The sequence below is a fragment of the Hylaeus anthracinus genome, unplaced genomic scaffold, assembly GCF_026225885.1.
Source record: "Hylaeus anthracinus isolate JK02 unplaced genomic scaffold, UHH_iyHylAnth1.0_haploid 11982, whole genome shotgun sequence".
Lineage (NCBI taxonomy): Eukaryota > Metazoa > Arthropoda > Insecta > Hymenoptera > Colletidae > Hylaeus > Hylaeus anthracinus.
The window spans coordinates 14,153,219-14,177,269 of NW_026534330.1; the positions used below are offsets into that span (position 1 = coordinate 14,153,219).

At 35.5% G+C, this 24,051-nt stretch overlaps 1 protein-coding gene across 10 annotated transcripts in view; it reads right to left on the reverse strand.

Annotated features, from left to right (window-relative positions):
* LOC128886388 (transcription factor 12) overlaps positions 1-24,051 on the reverse strand; it is a 526,407-nt gene that overhangs the window by 91,799 nt on the left and 410,557 nt on the right. For 2 of the 10 annotated variants that reach the window (XM_054141238.1, XM_054141245.1), the window contains exon 1: positions 18,777-20,105. The exons of the other annotated variants lie outside the window; for them this stretch is intronic. In XM_054141238.1, coding sequence (XP_053997213.1) covers positions 18,777-19,214 — 438 coding nt within the window. In that variant the 5' untranslated portion in view covers positions 19,215-20,105. Of the gene's footprint in view, positions 1-18,776; positions 20,106-24,051 lie in introns of those variants that run through there. 10 annotated transcript variants of the gene reach the window in all.

A 24,051-nucleotide genomic window follows, 5' to 3' on the forward strand; every position in this document is an offset into this window, starting at 1 on the left:
CGACGTACGCCTTACGGGCCGGCGGGGTTTGTATTGGTGCCCGTTGCCACCGGATCCTCCATCCCGTGTAAACGGCCTTAAGCCTCTTACGTTAGGTTTCCACGAGTGGGTACGCCTGATAATTACCAATTAGTGGGTGCCAATTAAAACCCGGGTAAGCTTGTGATCGCACCGAGTTCGCGATCCCTCTACCCTCCTTTCACCGCCAAGATTTACTCGTCGCGATGAATTCCAGCTCTCCCTGACTTCTGTTTGCGCTTCCTATCGTCGTCGTCGCGTCTTTGTTTAAGGTCGGACTCGACGAAATTTACTTCCGCGGTGTTTTGCCATCCAACGCCTAAGAAATACACACTGTGTGTTTTTTTTTCGCGCGAGTGGCTGTGTCCGATTTGGGATGATACTGGTATCTTAACGTAACGAGAAATTGACTGCTGGTAATTTTTAGGTATTTTAGTTATAGGAGAAATACCTTGCTAAAAGGACATTTTTAAATTATAGATATTTCTAAAATTGTAGGCGTTTTAAGGGGGCTTTATATGTTTTATGCTTTATATGTTAAATCAATTTTTCAAAAATATCAGCCTGTAGGGGATGATGAGACGAATCTTTTGTATATTTACAGTTTATTCATAGGACGATTAGTTTCAAAAATAAAAATTGAAGAGTTAGAAGTTCGTTGCAAAAGTTGAATTTCAGGAAAAAGGTCTGTTAAGGTTTTAATTTTTATTTTTGAAAACTAACAGTCCTATGAACAAACTGTAAATGCAAAAAAGTTTCGTCTTATCATCCCCCATAAAGAGATATTTTTTAAGATTTCGACACATAATTAATTATCAAATAACAATGCTTATCATTTCCACCATTCCAAATATAATTAAATTTTAAGAAAACGGAGTTCTAAGTTTTGAATTTTTATTTTGGAAACTAAAAGTCCTATAAACAAACTGTAAATACAAAAAAGTTTCGTCTTGTCATCTCTTATAAGGAGATATTTTTCAAAACTTCGACAAATAAGTAATTGTGAAATAACAATACTTTTCATTTCCACCATTCCAAATGAATTCGAATTCAGAGAAAAAACATATTGAATGTGTGTTTTGAATTTTCCTAGTTGCCTACCTAGATTACAAAACACCCAACTATAAAGTACCTACAGTAGCTCACGAAAGTATTCGAACGCCTTCAATCTACATAGTTTATAAATAAAATACACACGTTAGGTTTAGGTGTTCAAAATAAGATTGTAAATAAAGACACATAGGAGTGTTGAGAACGTATAAGTAAAATTACAAAATGATCTGACAACACATACAGCACTCACAAGGCATTGAGTATAAACATTCCATTTTCGGACGTCACAAAAGTATTCGAACGCGTAGACGAGAAGCGTATTTCTGGTGATTGAAATGTAAACATTACACTGTAGTCGATTCCGAGACATCGTGTAGTTCATACAGATTTCGTAGAGTATAATCTTTTAGAATTATTCTAGTTATGAGAACGAAAAAGTCAGAAACTAGTCAATGTGAAAGGGAATTGATATTGAAGTTACATAGTGAAAATAAATCTTATCTTGAAAATGCCAAATTATTAAATCGAAGTAAATCTACGGTACATTATATAATAAAAAAGTCGAAAACTGAAGGAAATATTACAAACAAGAAGCGTACAGGACGTCCAAAGAAGTTAACGCCTAGAGAGGAGAAAATGATTATACGTGAAATTAAGAAAAATCCAAGTACATCTGCACCAAAACTTGCAGCGATTGTTGCAAATAGTTTTAGGAAAGATGTACATCCCGAATTGTGTCGTAGGGTTCTGCGGAGTAATGATTTCTATGGAAGAATACCACGAAAAAAGCCATATATCAGTAAAACTGATAGAAAGAAAAGACTCACGTTTGCAAAAACGTATGTTGACAAAGATATTTCATTTTGGAATAAAGTTATTTTCTCGGATGAGAGTAAGTTTAATATTTTCGGTTCGGATGGGCAGCATTATGTGTGGAGAAAGTGCAACACAGCATTGCAAATGCAAAATATGATTCCAACTGTGAAGCACGGAGGTGGTTCAGTGATGATTTGGGGGTGTATGGGGGCGAATGGAACGGGAAATCTTGCTTTTATTGACGGAATTATGGATAAATACAAATATCTGAATATTTTAAAACAAAATTTGAAGCAAAGTGCAATTAAATTGAACATATTGGATAATTTCTACTTTCAACAGGACAACGATCCTAAGCATACAGCTAGGATTGTAAAGGAATGAATCATATATAATACCCCGCATACACTACAAACTTCTCCGCAGAGCCCTGACATAAATCCCATAGAACATTTATGGGCCGAAATTGGAAGAAAACTTAGAAATTATGATATAACGTCCAAGGAAATGTTAAAAAACAAAATAACGGAAATATGGAATTTCATTGAAAAAAAGACAACAGAAAAACTTGTATACAGTATGGAAAGCCGACTGAGACACGTTATTGATGCCAAAGGAGGACCAACCAGATATTAACATCAAACAATTCAAGATTTATTCGTACGTTCGAATACTTTTGTGACGTCCGAAAATGGTATGTTTATACTCAATGCCTTGTGAGTGCTGTATGTGTTGTCAGATTTTTTTGTAATTTTACTTATACGTTCTCAACACTCCTATGTGTCTTTATTTACAATCTTATTTTGAACACCTAAACCTAACGTGTGTATTTTATTTATAAACTATGTAGATTGGAGGCGTTCGAATACTTTCGTGAGCTACTGTATGTTATACAAGACAGATAACAAGATGTCCAAGTCACGATAGACGTAGACTAGGAAGTAAATAGGTTCCGCTAGACTCAGGTTACGTAGATTCTACGTTGCATCGCGTACCAAATTACGCGATGCCTGGGTAACGCTGGGTCAACCTACTACACACCATGCCAAAATTACGAGAAATCTAGATTGCGCAATATCTGAATCGTGACACGCCTAGTGTATAGGAGAATTAAATTACGTAGAACCTTGGCTAGAATATACCTGAGCTTCGAGACCCATAGAGCGCCTAATCTATTGCGAACACCGACAGGACTGATCTACCCAATGGTGGATCCAGTCCATGTTGTATCTGGGTCACAAGATGACCAACAACTCGTGATAAGCATGCAGTCTTGGACAAAGTAATAGTACACATGTGTTACACTAATTTTTTGAAAGTATTATTTAATTAAAGTATTATTATTTCGAAAGTACATAGAATTTGTTCATCCTCTGCGGTGAACAATAAATTACTGCAAACCTCAACAACACCTAACGCAACAGACCTATCCTAAACCTAACCTATGCCTCGCATATTGATAATTGGCGTTACCAATTTTTAAACAGTATATGAAACACTACTACATTTTTTCAGAGCTTATGTTAATAATAGTAATGCTTCAGGTGACTAAATAAATTACTGCAAACCTCCATAACGCTATTTACATTATTTGGTGAAATATGTATATTTTAATTTCCACGTTTTTTGGTGTAAGAAAACTACAACGTTGTAATTTTGTTGATTTACAATATTTTTACGTACACTAAGAAACGTTCTTTCGAATGTCCTTAAACTTATTATCAGAAAAACTTTCGTTTGTCCAAATGAAATTCTCTAACATACACCTATTCATTCTAAGTATGCTTTCCCTCTTACGATTGCAATAAATTCATCACAAAAAATTCTCCATAAATTTCATAAAATAAATTCACAAAACGGATCAATGTTTCAGGATGTCAAAGTAACCTAACCACCAAAATTAAATATTAAACCTACGCGGTCGAATGTCTACACTTAGCCACCGAAGCTTTTTTACTCTACCGGCCGTGTATCTCCTTTTAGCCACCACAGCAAAGAACCAAACTAATTTTATATTGTATTCATTCATATATCATTTTACATTTTCTCTGTATTTTTATTATTTGAAATTGAATTCATGACATTTTCAATGCCAAAGGTTTTTTATTAATGATTAAACATATTAATAATTTCATTCTACAACTAAATCGAAACAAAACAATTCGTGTAAAAGTAGAAACCTGGCATTAAAAACAAACTAATAACTATAAATTTGTTCGTTTAAATGTTGTAATTACAAAAATATTTGATTATTGTCTACAATTGTCTACAATTACATTTTCTTGTTCCTTACTGCTTGCTGCATCATTTGAAATCTTTCATTTCCCAAATTACGAGTAACTAATTATTGGAATTATAAAATATAATTCTTACATAAAAACATAACATTAAAACACATTATTGTATAAATATATATCTAGAGTTCACAAAAGAATTAATAAATATTGTGTATCCTCCACAATATTGGACATTATGTATCACTGCTCGTTCCTCAGAAATTAATTCTGATCAGTACGACACTCATGTCTAAATTTAATACGATTGCAAAGAGTTAATTCTAGGAAATAGTTCATAAATGTTGTAGGAAGAAGGAAACTTGAATTAAATTAGCTTTCACGCGCTGAATTTCATACTAAGTACAAACATAAATATTAGGAAAATAGCGAAGGTGAAATGAAAGCACACTGACATCCATTTATTATAAAAAAATGATATTAACTGAATATGTAATTAATACTGAGTATAACGGATCTTTCTTTTCTGTTATTTTAGGCATTCGTTTTGGTAGTGATCTAAATAATTGACAGATTCTGTTTTGCAAGGAATTGTTCCACTTCCAATTGTTGATAGATTCTTTTAATTCTAGGGTATTATTAAATTATCTTTCATTTTTATATACACCTCGTCCAAGGTCTTCCCAGAAGTTTGTTATAATGTTTACGTCTGGGGAGCTTGATGGATATATTTTCTATTGAAAAATATCTTTCAATGTGCATTGTTCATATAAAAATATATCAAGTTCCATTTAAAAATAAATTACTTTATTCCTTAAATCTCCCTCATTACTGTACTTACAATAAAATTTGTCCACTTGAACCAAACAACTTATGTATGTTGGTATATGCAACAGTTGAATACTGGATTTAGCATGAATGGGACATACGCAGTCACACAACACATTTGAAACGAGTATACGAATTTTTGTATTCAGCTAACTTCACTTGCCATTCGTCTCGCAAATGTTATCGGATTGATATGTACAAACGAAAGGTTATGATAAATTCTAATTAATTGTCGAAAATTACACTGTGTCTGTGCGTGCAGTTGTTCCATCCCACTAAAATTCCTAATAACAATGTAAAAACATTTTTTAATAGTTTCATTTCTTCATGAGGTACTTAACCATTCCCATTTAAGGGGGTATCCTGAATAAGGAGGTCTAAAAAAAGCGATTCTTCGTGAATTTTTTTAGGATGAACAAAAATAATTAATTCTATCGAACTTTTTATCCTACTTTTATACATATTTGAGTAGTCTGCACAAATTTTTTCAACAAGAAATATTCAAATTGAGTCGACTGTGACGCACATTTGTAGATCACCTCACAAATAAAACCTCCTATCGGTGGGAAAGATGCATATCGTAATTTTGGTTTGACACAAAAAAACCAAAAGAAATTTTCATTTTCATACATTTTTCTTCTATGTGAACTAAGAAAACCCTGCAAAAATGATGAAATGTGAAATTACTGCAAGTTTGAAAAAAAGAACGTGTTCTTTGGGTGAAAAAAATCACTTAACTTGATAAAAAAATTGTTTAAAATTTTGTTTGTATGAATTTTCTTAGTTCACATAGAAGAAAAATGTATGAAAATGAACATTTCTTTTGCCTTTTTTGTGTCAAACCAAAGTTACGACTGCATCTTTCCCGCCGATAGAAGGTTTTAATTGTGAGGTGCTCTACAAATGTGCGTGATTGTCGGCTCAATTTCAATATTTCTTGTTGAAAAAATTTGTACAAACTACTCAAATATGTATGAAAATAGGATAAAAAGTTCGATAGAATTAATTATTTTTTCCATCCTAAAAAAATTCATGAAAGAACCCCTTTTTTTAATCCTCCTAATTCAGAATACCCCCTTAAGCGAAACACCCTGTACATATAAAAATCTCAATAACGCATATGTGCGCCGTACGAAGCAGAAGTGTCAATGCAAATTTCCTTCTGGATGCGTCGTAACATTTATGTACTGCTTACCATAATTAGAAATTTCTACGTTATCATCGATAAATTGAATAAAACACACGTGTGCTGTTATTTTGTCCGGTATTATATCTTACGACGGCGGAAGTTTCGTCAGGGTGGTAAACGAGTTCTGGCCTGACATGAAAATACGGTAGTTCGGCCAACACGCGACTCGTCTTCCGGTCGAATCGATTTCGCCGTAAATCTCGCTCGAATTAAACGGACCGCGCTTTTTTCCGTAGCGATATAAATAAGTATCGCGAGACGTAAACGCGCTCGTCGATCAACAGTTCCTTCCTCGGCTCCACCATTGACTCACCGAATCAGAATGTGACGAGAACCACGTAAAGTACGACCAGAGATCGACAGAATTTCATTTTAAATAATACTTGACGAACGGTGTCTGCGGTAAATTCCCGCATTTCGCGGTTAATATTGATATGTTCCTTTGCAGGGAAATGGTGTCAGAATGCAAGAATTTATATAGAGTATAACGTTACGCGTAAAATCTAACTTAACATGTTTAGAATGATTATTAATTGTTAGTTTCAACTTTCACTTACATAAAATTATACAAAACTGAATAAAACTGGTTAAGACTGAACGGGATTAAAATGAACTGTACTAAACTAAACTGAACCAAACAAAGTTGATCAACACAGAACGACGCTAAATTAAAGTACATAAAACCAAATAAAACTGAATAGTACTGAATATAATTGAACAAACTTAAACTAAACTGAACATAATTGAATAAAAGTGAACAAAACGGAATGAAATTGGCCAAGACTGAACAGAATCAAAGAAAGTGTACAAAACTAAACTCAACTAGATAAAATGGATCAAAACAAAACAAAAGTAGACAGAACTAGATGAAATTGACTAATACTCAATGTAACTAAACAAACTTAAACCTAATTGTCCAAAACTAAACTAATCTGAACCAAAGGTAACAAAATTGACCTTAACTAGCCAAAACTGAGCATAGACCACGAAATATCGAATAATTGCGCAAGCTATCCACAATTGTCACGTGGATCCGAAAGAAGTAAATCAAAACTTCATCACAATAAGGTTGAAAAATCGTATTTATCGTGTTTTCGTTGTTCAGAATTCGTTATAATTCAATTCCTGAACTGAATCTTCCACAAGAGGATCGATCGACGGAATCGAGCTTGACGAACTCGAGAATGGTGGGACTTTGCGCCCGTCACCCGGTAGAATCCACCGAACGCGAGCATTTCTCTCCTCGAAGGGTCGACTCATTCTTCGAGAATGTGATTTAAGCCTGCATAAAAGACGACGACCGTGCAGAATTACAAGAGGCATGCAGTTCCGACGCTCGTCGATATACGCCGAGGAACTTTTCCTCTCTTGTCGCCACGCGCGGAATACCGAACGATCGCTTATCGCGTTCTTGCTCGAACGAGCCTCGAGGTAGCCGTCCTTTTTCACGAATCTCTCAAAACTGGAACTTTTTCCGCGAAAATAAAGCGATTCCCTACAGACCGTCCACTCCCTAACTCCCTTCCCCTTCACCGCTACCCGCCACCCTATTTAATTTTTCCATCGGCGACTGGTTTTACAAGCGAAAGGACAAGGGGCAGAAATGTCAATTTTTTGGCACTCAAAGGGAAAAAACACACTTTTATATGATTACTAGACTGCGGATTTTTATGCAAAATAAAATCTTCGCGAACGTGCTTACAAAAATTGAACGTAAATAGGAATTTATTTTATTCTGCAAATACTGTAACATGAACTTTACTTTCAATCTTTTTTATAGTCTTGCATATTGCTTGCATTTTGTACTTTCTTGCACATTCAAATTTCCTATAAATCCATAAAGATCCGCAGTCTAATGATTACCCACGTTCTCAAAAATTATTAAAGAAAATTTTAATAATATACCTGCACATGGACGACCTGCACGAAAGGACATTTTCGGGAACTCGTTGGAGAGTCTGTTAAAGAATCGTGAAAATTCTAATGATATGTATATATGTATATCTCAAAATAACGTGAGTCGAAAGTGAAGATTTTTACAGAAGATGATTATGCACATCCTAAAGAATTTTGAAATCTAATTTTAATAATATAAGTGCACATAAATATCTTGAGATAACAAAGAGTTAAATAGCTGTTAATCTCTTGATTACTCGAAGCGAACAAAATCGTGTTACGGAAATAAAAGTTTCTTCTTCGACGGCTACCAAAACTGGCAATTTCCGTCAATTGTCGTTCATTCTCCGCATCGTTGCAGAAACGTAAAAAGAAACGTTTCCTTCGTCCACTCTTGATGTTTGTTTCGCGTAATTAGACCTCATTCGTCTATTAGTGTATGTACGTGACAAGAAATAGATGGGAGGAAACGGAATTTTCGCGACGCTGGGGGATCATCGACGCAACACGAGCAGCAAGAAGATCATTTTCTGCCAGCCAACTAGAATAGCTTACATTTTCACCGGGCTAGTATGTGTTTTTCTCCGCAGCGTGCGATTCGTGGAAAATGTTTCGCAATAGTAACGAAGCGATTAGATTTGCGGCCGTAAACAGGTCGACCCCAGAGATAGACAAAATTTTTACTGGGATAAAAGGGTACACGAATCACGAATAGGAAATGAACAACTGTTTTTTAACCACAACTTGTTAAATTGAAATCTAATTGAAATATAGAATTCATACTTTATAGTTTACAAAAAAACATGAAAAACTAACAAGTGTTTCTTAATCAGTACTCGTTGAATTAAAATTCAACTCTAATTGTAATGTAGAATTCATATCTAAGTGTACTATGAAGTTTATACTTTACATAGTTATAAGCATATTATAACAGTACAGACGAACTTCAAGTTAAATGTATTTTTTATCGGTAGAAACGATCGATTAAATTTACAGAAATTTAAGAAATAAAATATTCCTTTTATTCAAAGAAAATAATTTTGGACCAAGGTTAAAGAATCGTTGGACCCTGGTGGCGATTAGGTTTACAGTTATGAGCAGAGGATAGAAAGGCAAGAGACAGGCGGGACTCCGCCGTGTGGGAAGTACACCACGCCCGATCCGGAATATTTCATTACATTTTTTTCTTCTTCATAATCCGTCTCGCAATTATTACCGCAATCAACGTCCAGGTCGTTAATTTCCTCGGCGTCAAAGCGCGCGTTTCAACAGTCGCGACTAGCTGGAAAATCTAGAGATTCGTAAACGAGACTATATTTGCAAAAACTCAAATTTCAATCCCTGTGTTATGGTTCAGCCCTCAAGATAAAAGATAAAGAGAAACACTAAAACAGGAAATTGTAGCTGAATAACTGTTTGGAAAGGTTTTCCTTTAGTATATTCTATTTACCCTTTAACAGCGAGATTGTGTTCGTTAAATTAATTTTTTAAAAATACCGATTTATAGGGGATGGTGAGACGAAACTTTTTTATATTTACAGTTTACTCATAGGACACTTAGTTTCGAAAATAAAAATTGAAAAGTTAGAAGTTCGTTGTAAAAATTGAATTTCAGGAAAAAGATCTTCTAAGTTTTGAATTTTTATTTTGGAAACTAACAGTCCTATGAACAAACTGTAAATGCAAAAAAGTTTCGTCTTATCATCCCCCATAAAGAGATATTTTTTAAGATTTCGGCACATAATTAATTGTCAAATAACAATGCTTGTCATTTCCACCATTCCAAATATAATTAAATTTTAAGAAAACGGAGTTCTAAGTTTTGAAGTTTTATTTTGTAAACTAAAAGTCCTATGAATAAACTGTAAATGCAAAAAAGTTTCGTCTTATCATTCCCTATAAGCTTTAATTTTTTGTTTATTCACATCTTTACACCTCTCGGAATTTCCAGCAAAAATCGTCCCACAGTCAAAGGATTAAATAGAACTCTATTAAATAGAATTTTATTAAATAGAATATACTAAATTAATATAATATCTGTATTCTATCAAATAGAGATTTTATTTGTGTTCTCTTTAGAAATAAAAAGAAAACAGGAAAGAAGGAAAGGTGAAGGAGGACAATGTATAAAAGGGTGAAAAAGAATGGAAGAGAGAAAGGGAAAAAGAAAAAGGAAATTGTCATTACACTGAAGCAATTCCGTTAGCTTTTTTCTCTCAGTATCAATTAGCAATTAATGATTTTCGCGTTTCGTGAGTTAACGACCGTCTCCAACGTATTTTTCAATCCGCGAAACCATTGGTGGCCCGAACGATTTACGAGAAAAATCGAGATCGAGGAGATGCGAACCAAGGAAAGAAACTACTGTAAGAGTTATAAATCTCGTTCCCGGCACAGGGAGCCAAGCACAGGAAATATACACGATGGGGACGCGCACAGGAGCATCAAAGGCACTTTAATGGTTCCATGAACTAATTAATATAATTGTCCTCCAGCGATGCGCACTGAACTGCCATACCACTCGAACGCTATTTCTATTTATTTATCTCGTCGATGAATACACCTGCACACATTAACGACCATGATTATCGATTAATTCGATTCTATGCAGCGTTTCTATTGTTGGCCAGAGTCGTTCACTATAGTTATGCAGTTTTGTTTAATTTTATTTATTTTTATCGCGTTTTGTATAGTTTTGTTCAGCTTCGTTGTGTATATTGACCAATATTCTTTAAATTTGTTAGTTTTGTTTAATTTTGTTCATTTTTGTTTCATAAAGTTTTCTTCTGCTGTGTTGAGGTTTGTTCGATTCTATTCGTTTCTGCTTCAGCTAATTATGAAGAAAATTTTTGGAAAATTTTTTAATATTGTAGTAATTAAATAATATTTTATGGGTCATCATGGTAACTGTTCATTGTGCGAATTGTATTTCGAAATTTCTGTCTAACTAGCAATAGTGTTCATTCAAGCGTTTCTAACCTCCCAAGAACTGCGACACACTACAGTGTAAACAGATTTTTAAATTATTTTTTAATACAGAACACTTTATTTCTAACAATAAACCTAAAGTAACTTTGAGTACCTATGTGATAAATATCGTATTTACCAAAAGAAATTAATTTAATTTCCAAGGAGATTAAATGTACAGTATTGTCTCGAAATAAGCAACTCGCCGGTCCCGATCGACCGATCGAAATTTTATACGAATGTGGGAGTCATCCCACCCAGAATAAATACGGTGGATAACATTATTTCTAAAAATAGCAGCTTCTGAAAGTGTAAAATTGAATTTCCAGTGATAATTTTGTACACTTTCCTCAATCGTAAAAAAAATATCACAGACGTCTATAAAATCTTGATTCAGACGATAGCGCGGTGTTTACTTTACACGTATGTAAAAGCGAAAGTCAACTGGACTGTAAGTTCCACAGATATCACTGTCGCCGAGTTGAAAAACAACGTTCCAAAAAAATATACTTTTCTTTAATCAATTACAGGGTGGTTATAAAAGCGAATTTTCCTCTTTTTGGACATATCAAGCATTCAAACTAACACGTTGATCATTAATAAATGTGAATTCATAATTTTTGGCAACCATAATACATTCAAACAAACACATCAATCATTTGTAGTTGTGAATTCCTAATTTTTGGCACACATAATACATTCAATCTAACACATCGATCATTTGTAGTTGTGAATTCCCCTCTTTTTTGTACACATAAAACATTCAACCTAACACGCTGATCACCTGCAAAAGTGAATTCCCCTTTTCCTTGAATATATAAATTATTCGTATTCGTATATTCAATATCACATATTCATGTGTCCGTATCTCTAAAGAGGTGAAACAAATGTAGTGACTCAAAGATCTATTTTTTATAGTCATTGATATCCAAACATAAATTAAAAAAAATGTTGTTCGAGCGCGGTGAAAAGGAATAAGTATATCCTTCGGAATGTAAAGTTCATCGTAAGATGCGCAAAAGGATAAAGAAAAAGAAAAAGAGTGGCACGAAGATGGGATTCTTTAAATTCCAGTGAGTGATTTTTTTAGCGAAGAATGCGCCGGTTGTAACCAACGTTCCCCTGGACGTGCATGTGTTTCTGTATGCAAGTGTGACCGCCGCCTAATACGTGCCGCCGCGGCTCATACTAATTAGCTGTGCGAGCGAAACGCGCCGCGAATACGACTTCACGCGGAGAGACAAACATTAGATACGAGCCACGATGCTTGAGGTTAGGTCGAGGCTGAAGCTCGGACTTGCGATCCACTTCCTGCTGCCTAGCCGCATGTGAATTGTTTTCAGACGCCATTTGTCTCTGACCAGGTGCTATCAAGCGAAAGAGCTAACGTAAATTAGATTAAAATGATTGAACCATTAAAACTGATAAATCAGGGTACAGTAAGGAGCAAAGAAGATGCAATCACAATTTGTTTGAAAAGTATTCTTTGTATGTGTGACTGTTATAACATAGAATTAAGTTGCAATTAAATAGACTGGTTTGTCTTTTATTTTATCACTGGCTAGGCTTTTTGGTAACTGTTTTGAGATGATGATTGTGAAAAAGTGGTTTGGATCAAATAAAATGGTTTAATTTCACTCAGGGTAATGATAATTCTAGATGAGAAACGAATACATAAAGAGTATTATTACACGTAAAATTTATACTATCTTTTTTCTTGTATCGTGTAAACATATTATCACTTCATCACTGTCTAAATACCTATACTCCCGCTCAAAAATATGTGTATATTTTTTTAATCCCAATAATTATGTGACAAAGTTAACAAATCATTAACGAATTTCACTAAATCTTATGTGTTTCATTTTGCACCATAGGTAGAATATGTTTGACCAATATTGCATTATATATCTCTCCAATAATAATAGAAATGAATAATATCTTTTTTATCTGCATATCCATCGCGTGCTCTTATAATTGCATTTACAAGTCTTGGCATCCTGGCTAGTAATTTTTGTATTATATATAGATTAATATCGAACTACTCCGTTTGTAATAATTACCATAAGTGTTTCAGAAACACATTCCATACATTTATTGTTATTTAACACAATTTAAATAATTCAATTCTTCAATGAAGTATTGCTATTACACATTAAATGCATACTTGTTATAGCGATTTGCAATTAAAATCACATAACGATAATAACTCGCATTGTATACCACACATTTGTTAAAAATGACAAATAAACGCATATTCTTGAATTACAGTGTATACAGGGTGTCTCACGTAATTCTTCTCACGATTTTTCAAGTATTTGCGATAATCTGACAGAAAAATATTTTAAACAAATGTTGATCAGTTTCAAATTGAATATACATTGCAATAAAAAAAAGTTCGAAAAAGTTTTTCTTTTAGTATTGCCAAGGTCACCTTCCTTTGTTTAAATTGCACACTGTATTTTTGACTTAACAGGATTATAGTCCGTGTTAAGACGAATTCAACGACCTAGGGTACCATGACCTTTGGATGACTTTGAAGGCAAAGAAATAAAAATTTCAACAAAAAATGACAATCTGCTTGAATAGGTGATAATAACTTATGTTTATTATTAAAACTCGAAGTTAAATTAAATAACGTAAGCTTTAAAAAACCATGATTTCGAAGAATTTCATAGACAGACACTTCAATTTTATTTATATGTAATGAAAAAAGGTATTTTGTTGAAAAAAGGTACGTATACACATAAGGGACTGTTGAAATATATGTAATTTCTATGACATACATAGTATATACATATATGCATAGTATATGTATATGTATATGTATTGGGTTGTCCGGAAAGTCCATATCGATTTTTGGTAGGTGGTACAGGTCTGAATATATCGAAGTGGTTGAAAATAAATAACACGCATTCATCCCTTAAAAGGTGGAAAGGCTGTGGAACAAAATGGCACCTATGTAATTCAATAAATATATATTAAAATTAAAACGTGTTTTTGAATTTTTCTGAGAAATTGGCACGAACTTTTTGGACAACCTAATATATGTATGCATAGTATATGTATATGTGTAAACAAGTGTATGTGTGAGTGCGCACGCATCGTATGGTTCTCTAACAAGATAACGTCGCTACTTCATTGTCTTATGTCCGGAAAGTGGACACACGTTTTATTTCTCCATGTAATTTCTAACGTTCGAATATAATATATTTAGTCTATAAGTTTCTATTAAAAGGTGTCTAATTGATTCATTAATCCACGCCCTCAAATAATTTGCAGGAAGTGTATTTGTATTTGTGTCTATCACCAATAAAGTTGGGCATGAAAACTCCGGTTTATATTTGAATGACCCTCGTATGATTTGATATTGTTTGAACCTGTTTGAACATCATACAACGAGATGGACTTGAGATTATTGAGGTAATTTGAGATTTGAGAATCAGGTCACCTTTACTTCACCGACAATCATTTTATTTACGAAACTTCGAATTCTAAAGAAATCTAAACAAACATAATTGTTGGTTGACTCACTGCATCAAACCTGGTGATGACCGAGGGTCACCTCTCGAGGGCAAAGGGTTAATAAATGTGTTGGATTTTCTCTTCATAAAAGAGAAAGTTTTCGTTACAAAAACCATCTCTGCGCGTTTGGGTTTCTTTCGTAGTCGCAAGTCAAGAGGGTGCAGCTGTGTTCCTACAGGGTGTCCCAAAAATGTTGTAACACTTTGAAAGGGGTGGTTCGGGAGGTGATTTGAAACAACTTTTTCCTTAGCGAAAATGTTGTCCGAGGCTTCGTTGAGAAGATATTAAGAGAAAACACTGACCAATCAGAGCACGCGTATGCCGGTGGAGCGTAGGCTACGCGCTAGGCGGTTGCGCTCATACGCTACCGCAGCCGCTCCAACGGTATCCGCGCGCTCTGATTGGTCGGGGTTTTCTGTTAATATCTCCTTAACGAAGTCTCCGACAACATTTTCGCTAAGGAAAAAGTTGTTTCAAATCACCTCCCGAATCACCCCTTTCAAGGTGTTACAATATTTTTGGGACACCCTGTATAGTTCAGTAATGAAATTCTTCCGAATTTCGGAAGACGTGCTCTTCCGTGTGTTTCGACTAAAGTTTTTAAAGTCAAGTTAAAAGAAAAGTCTACTCATTCATTCCATCGCTTATATTCCAATAAAATGTCTAGCGTGGCTCGAGTTGTCCGATACAATAATACACCAGACCCCCTCCTAACCCTTTAAAACGGGCCGAAATTTGAGAAGCTACCTCGAATAGCTGACCGTGAAAGTTCACCGCGTATAAAAGACGATAAGTGCGTCCGGTACACGCTCGGTGCAGTAAAAGTTTTCGAGCCGGCTCCGAGTCACACACGAGTACTAAACCGGTCCTATGCCGTCTGGGACTAATCGGCCAGTTCTGTGGCACGGACCTCGCGAGGAACTTTCGTTCGATAACAGGTATTCGACTCGTAAAACTGTCATAGCTGTCCGAATGCGAATACGAAATTTCACGCAAGTCCGTAAGCGCATCGGGTGGGCAAAGCCACGTCCTCAACCAAGAGACGTAATACATACGTGGCCACGCGCTATCCTGTTCATTAATACTTTATCTACCGGGCTATTTAGAAACAGTCTTTAATTCAAAAAAGAATTTTCTACAGTGACATAAGCCAATCTAGGCTGACAATAATTCCCCCATATTGTTACTAGGTACATTGGAAGCCAAGCTGTTTCCAAAAACTGAACATTGTAAGTAGACAAGTATGAACACAGTAAATAAATTCGAATAGCTAAATACTGCAATTAAAAAGCCTATAAATAGAGCCTATAAATTTACGGTAAATAAAGTGTTAAGTTCCAGAGCAACTTAACATTATACTGCTGGGTAATTTAGAAACGGATTACAATTTAGAAAAGAATTTTCTACTTTAGTATGTAAAATTGTTTTCTTTAATAAGGGCGTGTGAAGAAAGGTATATAATTAAACGAAACAAAAGTATTTAATTGAAATCAAATAAAAAAAAAGAGGTTTAGAAACCGGTGCTTTTCGGTTGCTACTTTCAAAACGACTGGCGCTTCTCTTCGCCTCTTATCTTTAGCTCAAACATTAAAGCATAGTCCGCTCACACGCATTCTACATCCTGAGCAGTCGTTTCATTCACGCCACATGCACTCTGACACTGTTACACTCATCCTTCATAGTATACAAGTGTGAGTCTTTTAACATGACGACTTCAAATAACTTGTAAGGTATTTGTTGTATGTCAAAATATTTCAAACAAAAGTTGCATGGTATTTAGGGGGAGATACAGTGGTCTAATCTGTTTTTTATTATCTTACTTTGTTATTGAGATGTTAGGGTCACCTTCAGTTCATCTTCACTTTATCTTACTTTATCTTAATTATTTCCTTCTATATCAGCCTAATAAATATAAATCTATTTTCTCTACATTACTAAATAAAATAATATTTTTCGTTATGCAGACATATATTAATTTTCTAATTTTTTGTGAAGTATCTATAAATAATTTATATCATTCATTTCAGATATAAACAAATTATGTATTTTTGTTATTTGAAGTTGAATTCAAGGTATTTTCAATGCTAAGTTTTTTTATTAATGACTAAAAATATTTAGAATTTCATTCGAATATTAAATGAAAACAAACAAATTCATGATAAATTGGAGACTCGACATTAAAAACAAGCTTGTAATTATAAATCTGTTCATTTAAATGCCGTAATTACAATGATATTCGATTAATTAAAATTTCATATACATTTGTCTCCGGATGTACCTTCAGCTATGTGAACCTGGCATCCGACTTTTCAAAAATTAGTTTTTTTCGTTTCGTTCATTCGTTTCGTTTGTACCTTCACCCATTAATAATTAAAAAATAAAATAAAAAAATCACACCAGACATTGAGATTTTTGAAATCTGTTTTTTTCCTATTTTTTAGAATCGTTTGTACCCGTTGGTACCGCTTTTCGTTTCGTTTGTATTATGGAGACCAGAAAGTAATATCGTTTCTGCGAATGCAAATACTTGTTTATTCTTTACCAGCTCACGGTGTACCAATCAATTTTTATCGATCAGGTATTGAGAATTTGCACACTAGATGGCAAAAGGTTATTGATAACGAAGACAATTATATAATTGATTTGAAATAAAATCATATTATAAATTTATTTGTTTGAATTCACTGTAAAAGAAACAACATTACTTTCTGGTCCCCCTAATACCTCAATAGTTTAAATTTTACAAGCAATTGTTGATACGGTTGAATTATAAAATTTAAACTATTGGGGTACAAACGAAATGAAAAGCGATACAAACGATTCTAAAGAATAGGGAAAAAACAGATTTTAAATATCTCAATCTCGAGTGCTGACCATTTAAAAAATTTTTGTTATTTATTAATCGATGAAGGTACAAACGAAACTATTGGTGGTACAATCAAGTACAATCAAAATACTATCATTTTCTATAAAAAAAATTAATTTTTGAAAAGTCGAGGGCCAGGTTCACATAGCTTGTACCTCCCATACATCATTAAATCTTCCCTAGAAAATGCACGGTTTGTCTAAAAAGAAATCCAACTATTGCTATAAAAAGAAAAAAGTACAAGTAAAGATTTTACACACACGTTTGTTTACTCAAAATAATCTCCCTCTGCATCAATACAGCGTGTAGACCGCGTAATTAACATTTCGAAGGACCTTTGTAGCTCCCGTTTTGTACGACGCTCAGTGGGACAAAACGGCTCTCGGCGATCAAAAATCCGTAACTTTGGTTCTCTTAAAAATATTTTAATGAAATTTTAGGAACTTATTCCCTATACTATGATACTTAAATTGTATGAGCATAAATCAATTAGAGTATAAAGTGTAACGCGTTCAATATCTTTCACTTGTTTGACATAATTATTGTTATTTAACCAAAGTTGTTAACATTTTGATTTACTTTATGCATTGAATACTATCTATACAAATCTAGTAAACATTATAATTCATTTGAATATCGTCTTTCTGAGCAAAGTTTTTTAGAATCATATATTGAAGTTAGTTTTTCTTGGACGAATTTCAACTGCCTTTGAATGCGCACCACAGCAAAACGGAAGCAAATATCAAAAAACAGATTGCACTACATTAAACAGCAATTTATCCTTTATCGATGTACGTAAACAGTTTTTCCATTTTTCGAATTCACGAAAATCGATTTTTGATCACCGAAGGCCGTTTCGTCCCACCGTGCGGCGGCTACAGCGGCCTGAATCTCCGAAATATTGCTATAATGTGTCGCTTTCATTGGAATTGGCATTGTTACTTTCGATCACTTACCCTACTCGCTTGATCTGTCTCCCTGGAATTATTTTCTTTTACCAAAATTGAAAATTCCAATGAAAGGGACACATTATAGCAACATTTCGGAGATTCAGGCCGCTGTAATCGCCGTACTAAACGGGCTACCAAAACAGGAACTGCACAGGTCCTTCGAAATGTTATTTACGCGGTCTACACGCTATATTGACGCAGACAGAGATTATTTTGAGTAAATAAACGTGTGTGTAAAAACTTTACTTGTACTTTTTTCTTTTAATAGCAAAAGTTCGGTTTCTTTTTAGACAGACCAGGTATGCATGTCGAATTGAGTAACCTCCTCCTTTTCGAAGTCAGTTAAGAACCGTACATATCAACCTAACACTATCCTAATGTTATTCGCGTTTCAACGAACGATCGTTATTACGTCTAAAATGGTTGTCATTTACCCCGCTCTCCTGTCCGCTGTAATGATTCCAATAGCCGGGCGACGGTACCGAGGAAACGGTCGGTTGCAACATGGAACCACTTCCGGGCAAGTTGCTCGGGCTGGCGGCTTGGAATCGATCCCCTGCGCTCTGCAACGGTCCGATCGCCGATTGATTCGGACTTCTCCTTTGACTGGCGCACGTCAACACGGAACCGTTCGAACAGATTCGCGAACGATTGCAGGCGACTTGCAGAGGGCTCGATCCTCCGGTCCCCGAACCGAGCCTTCCAGGCCTGATTTGAGCCTGCTGCACCTGCAAATTCGCGACGCGATACCTCGAGCTGACTTCGCGCTGTTCGCTCACGTGACTCGGCTTCGGCTCGATTCCGAAGTCGCTCAACTGGAAGTTTCGCTGATTCATCCTGAGGTCGGAGTTGTTCTTGAAATTAAGATCCATATACGAGTCTCCGCTTTTTTCAACGATCAACGATCTTTTACTAGATTCGGGTCAACGGTTTCGTCTATATCGACTGACCATGTTTCGTCTCGCAGTATACGGAGGCATGTGTATCTAAATCACACTTCACCATCGGGCGAAGATGTCTCGATACACAGTCTTCGAGAGAGTTGATCCACTGGTCACCTCGACGGTTGGATCCAAGCGCTATCGTTCGACCCTCTCGCCAGAGACATTAACATCTTGATCCTTCCAGCCCACGACACTGGTGAATATTCTGCACAGTCGCGAGATAAATATCTGTCCAGCGTCTAGGAGAAACAATCTCGCGTAGGACGACTCTTCCTGCTCGAGTCGAAGGTTTTCTATAATTTATCCGTAGAATGATCTCTAGAACGATCAAGAGTTTACACTTGGGACAATTAACGAGTGTTGCTCTTCTAGGACTAGGTTACAGTGTTGGTACTCCACCCGAACGAATAGAAAATGTTCATGGAGAACCTGTGACTGTGTCTAATTGGGTTAGAGGACGAGAATCTGCAACTCTTTTAAAGCCAAGGTAGAAAAACATTGCAATTAACGATCGAAGGCAATTTTGACAACTAGCAGTCTCCGATTAGAATCCCGCGATCGCCGGAGCGTTTCAACGAACCAACTACCTTCCTCGACAATGCGTTCCACACACGTTTCGAGGACTTTCACGCGCGTCAAAATCACAAGGAACCTGCTTGGATGACCGCCACTCGACGAGAATTCGAAATCCCAGTGGAACTCGCTGGCAGAAGAATTCGAGGCGGAGAGTTCGAAGCGGAGAACTCGCGTCGCGACGTTACGGTCGCGGCGGAAACAATCGCGAGAGGATTAGAAGGCGGGTAGCTGGTTAGCCAGTAGAGAGACGACTGGTTTTGTTACTCGGCTCATGAGCTACGCGCCGCACGGAGCCTGGGGTCCAGCGTCACCCCTCCACGATGCCGAGAGCGTGCTCGTTCCGTGCAAGTGGACGCGCTCGTGTGCAAACCTCTCTCACTTCTCGGCCCCTAGACTCTGCTCTCCGTCCCGTTCCGTTTCCACGTCGCGGCGGTTGCAGTTTCTCCAAGTTCGCGGAACGCCGATAAGAATTTCATGGAGACACCTTTCCTCTCCTTTTCGGACGGAGACAAAGAATTCGCTGCGCTCCGCGCCGACTTAGACTGTTGCTTCGGCCGACTATCTTCCGAGGTGTTAGCCCTTATCGCTCCGAGGAATATTATGGAATTATTTTCAGACAACTCTAAACAACGCTCGGTCGTTTCTTTGAACAGCTAAGGAAAGACGCCGCGGGACTTTTATTAAATCTTTTTATTTGTTAGAGTATTTGCGAATGTTGGGTGCATTGCAGTATGAACAAAATATTTAACCCTTTGCGGTCGTATTAAAGTTAGACATGGGTGTCGGACTGATCGGAATTAATTTCTGAAGAACAAGCCGTGATGCATAATATGCAAGATTATGAAGGATAAACAAGATTTATTAATTCTTTTCTGAACTTTGGATATATGTTTACACAATAATGTGTTTTAATGTAATAATTATATTTAAACATAATTTGTAAAATATTATTTGGAATCCTACCAAGTAAGGATTAATTGTATTTCTTTTGCTTTTTTTACATGTCTTCTCAAATTTCTACGAACGAGTCGTTTATTTTGAAATTGGCGCAAGAAAGCTGTGGTTACTGAACATATTTTTATAAAAAGAGAAACAATACTGCAGTTTTATAAAATATTATAATCCTATGTGACATAATGCGAGAGTCGTTTTAAAATTTAAAAGTACTGAAATTTGTTTAATAAATCTTTTTATTTTACGACGAAACCTCCATTTATTTTAGTAAGACACAGACAACACATTTCTGTTAGTGGTACAAATTAGTACAAATTCAGTCCTAAATGCATCCACATTAATTTTTTTAATTTTTATTAATTTTGACGTGTGATCCTGCTATCTTAATATTAAGCAGCTTAATATTAAGCTAGCAGCGCTACGATTTTTTCGAAATCGGCAAGAGGTACAAAATTATTGTTGGTGGTACAAATTAGTACAAAATAAGTACTAGATATTCCACTAAGTCCGATATGATTCTGCTGATTTGGTCCTGCCAGCTTAAAAGAGATCCAAAATATTCACCTGTAAGTAATTTTGTAAGTATCATCTGTAACGCATCCAGTACTTTCTGATGTATGCTTTCATCCCAATCCAACTTTCCCTCTGTCGTCTGTAGCTTATGTCATCTAAACCCTGAATACTCTTAGCCTATGCGTCAAACTACTTGAATATTTATGATGGGATCCCTCGGTAGCCCCAAAATATTTTGCGCGGACTTTAGAATCCTATTAACTTTCCATGTGCGTGGCCCTATTTCAATTCTACTCTTCATCTATGATCCAAATCGTACGTTAACCCTGCATCATTTTAGTCTGTACTCCTTTAATACTTCACGCTTACAATAAATAAATAAATTCTAATACTAGTAGAATTTTAAACCACGTTATCATCGTCAGAGGCGTTATAAAATAACGACTAACCGGTGAATTATCATTTCACACCATAGTTGACGAAATGTTGAGGACATGTCTAGATATGGAAAAATGGTGTGGCGATTAACCCTTTGAGCGCGGGACAATTTTTGCTGAACATTCTAAGAAGCCTTAGAGTTGTGAATTTAAACAAAATGTTAACTTATAGGGAATGAAAGGACGGAACTTTTTTGTATTTAGAGTTTGCTCATAGGACTTTTAGTTTCCAAAACAAAAACTAAAAACTTAAAAGACCTTTTTCCTGAGATCTTGTAGTGGTCTGACCCCGTTGTTGTTGTCTCAAAGAAAAAAAATAACAGTCAAACAATCAAATTCAAAACAAAAATATCACCTTATAGAGAATGATAAAATGAAACTTTTTTATATGTACAGTTTATTCATACGACGTTTAGTTTAGAGATAAAAATGTAAAACTTAGAAGACCTTTTTCCTGAAATTCAATTTATGCAACGAACTTGGATCTTTTCAGTTTCTATTTTCGAAACTAGGCGTCCTATGAATAAACTGTAAATATAAAAAAGTTTTGTCTTATCATCCCCTATAAGTTGATATTTTTGGAAAATTGATTTGACGAATACAAACATTTCTCCGAGCCCATTTCTTGAAAACGTATATATACGCCCTTCGCAGTCAAAGATTTGATGCCTGCAGCAATTTCTAGAAAAAGATTATTCAAATTCCGAATCGTTACGAGTTCATTTCTACATCGTAATTGTATGAAACCATTCATTTACCTTATTTCTTAATATTTGTATAACTACATGAAGATTAAAAAATTATAGGAATTAATTTGATAAAACGAGAAATAATACCACAATAAAATTCTAAAAGAAAATAATTTAAAACCCCTTCTTCAAGCTTCCAAATGGTAAACTTGAAATTAACTGCCTAGTTAGAGGCGCAAAGAAATATTAATTTAAAAACATAATTGGTTCCAAAATTGTCTCTAATAGGCTTTAAGCCTCAATTTTAAACATCATTATAGTTGACATTTTACGAAATGACAGAGCACTCATTTTTCCAAGAAGATTTTTTGTTATCGTTTGATACCATTAAAACCATTGATATCAACGAAAAACAATATTAATATGTTCCAGATAAATATAATATCAAAAATGAAGAAAATAATCATTCAGAGTAGAACAATGAAATATCCCGTTGGAAGATATTTCCCAGCGTGTTGGGAGGAACGAACAGATCCAAAAAAGAAATTGATAGAGTTGCTAGAATTGGTAGACTCATTCTCAGGGTTAACAAAACATATATATAATAACACCAAAGTAACAAAGTAACATAGTACCAAAAAGACGTACGAAAAACAATAACGATATGTATGTATAAAAAAAAGAACAAAAATATGAGACTGAAAAAAAGATACAGTATCAAAAAACAAAAAAGATAATCATTAAGAGTAGAGCAACAAAGTAAAGAAAGAAATCGATATTGCTAAATGGAGTAATTTTAAGGTTTAACTAAGCACTAATTTCTCGACTGTGGATGACACAATCCATACTTCAATTCGCACTGGAAACGTTCAACTTCACGCGACGCTCGGCGCGTTAATCTCCGTTCTATCGGTTTATTACCATCCGTCAAGCAATCCCAACGATAACATTTTTTCGATCGCAGCGAGAGAGAACGCCCGACAGCTTCCCAGAACAGCGACCTCGAATGGGTGGTCGTTTTCGCGCCGCTTTGTCGCGACTATCTCGATTCCCCTCCCAGCTTCATTCTTTTCCTTTACGATGGAGAGAGCAGCGTCGAAAGATGTAGTTTCGGGGCGAGAAAAGGGTCTGGGCTCCCGCGGAGCATGATTTATCCCGGAGCACGCTGGCCATCGTCAAAAAGAGTGTATATTGATTCACGAAAGCAAAGCGTTGTTTTGCGTCTGCTATCTGCCCTCCCGTTTCGCGCGAACATTAATCGCGATATCTTAATCGGATGTTTCTTCCCCCCCCCTTTTTTTTTTGTCGGGGGTCAAGTACCTCGTGAGCCAGTCTCTTCAACTGATTGGAAAACTCGAAGCTCGATATCCTTCGATGCAAAGTTACTTGCTGTGTTAGTCGTTTGCGATCGTGATGGGAACATTAGCAGTTCTATGCTAGAATGCTTGAGAGGCCAGCAGGTTTTTGCTTGTTTCTGCTTCATTTGAGGACCGGAAATAATTATCAATGTATCACTAACAAGTGATGTTTTACTATGAATACTATACTTAGCTATGTGAACCTGGCACCCGACTTTTCAAAAATTAATTTTTTTTT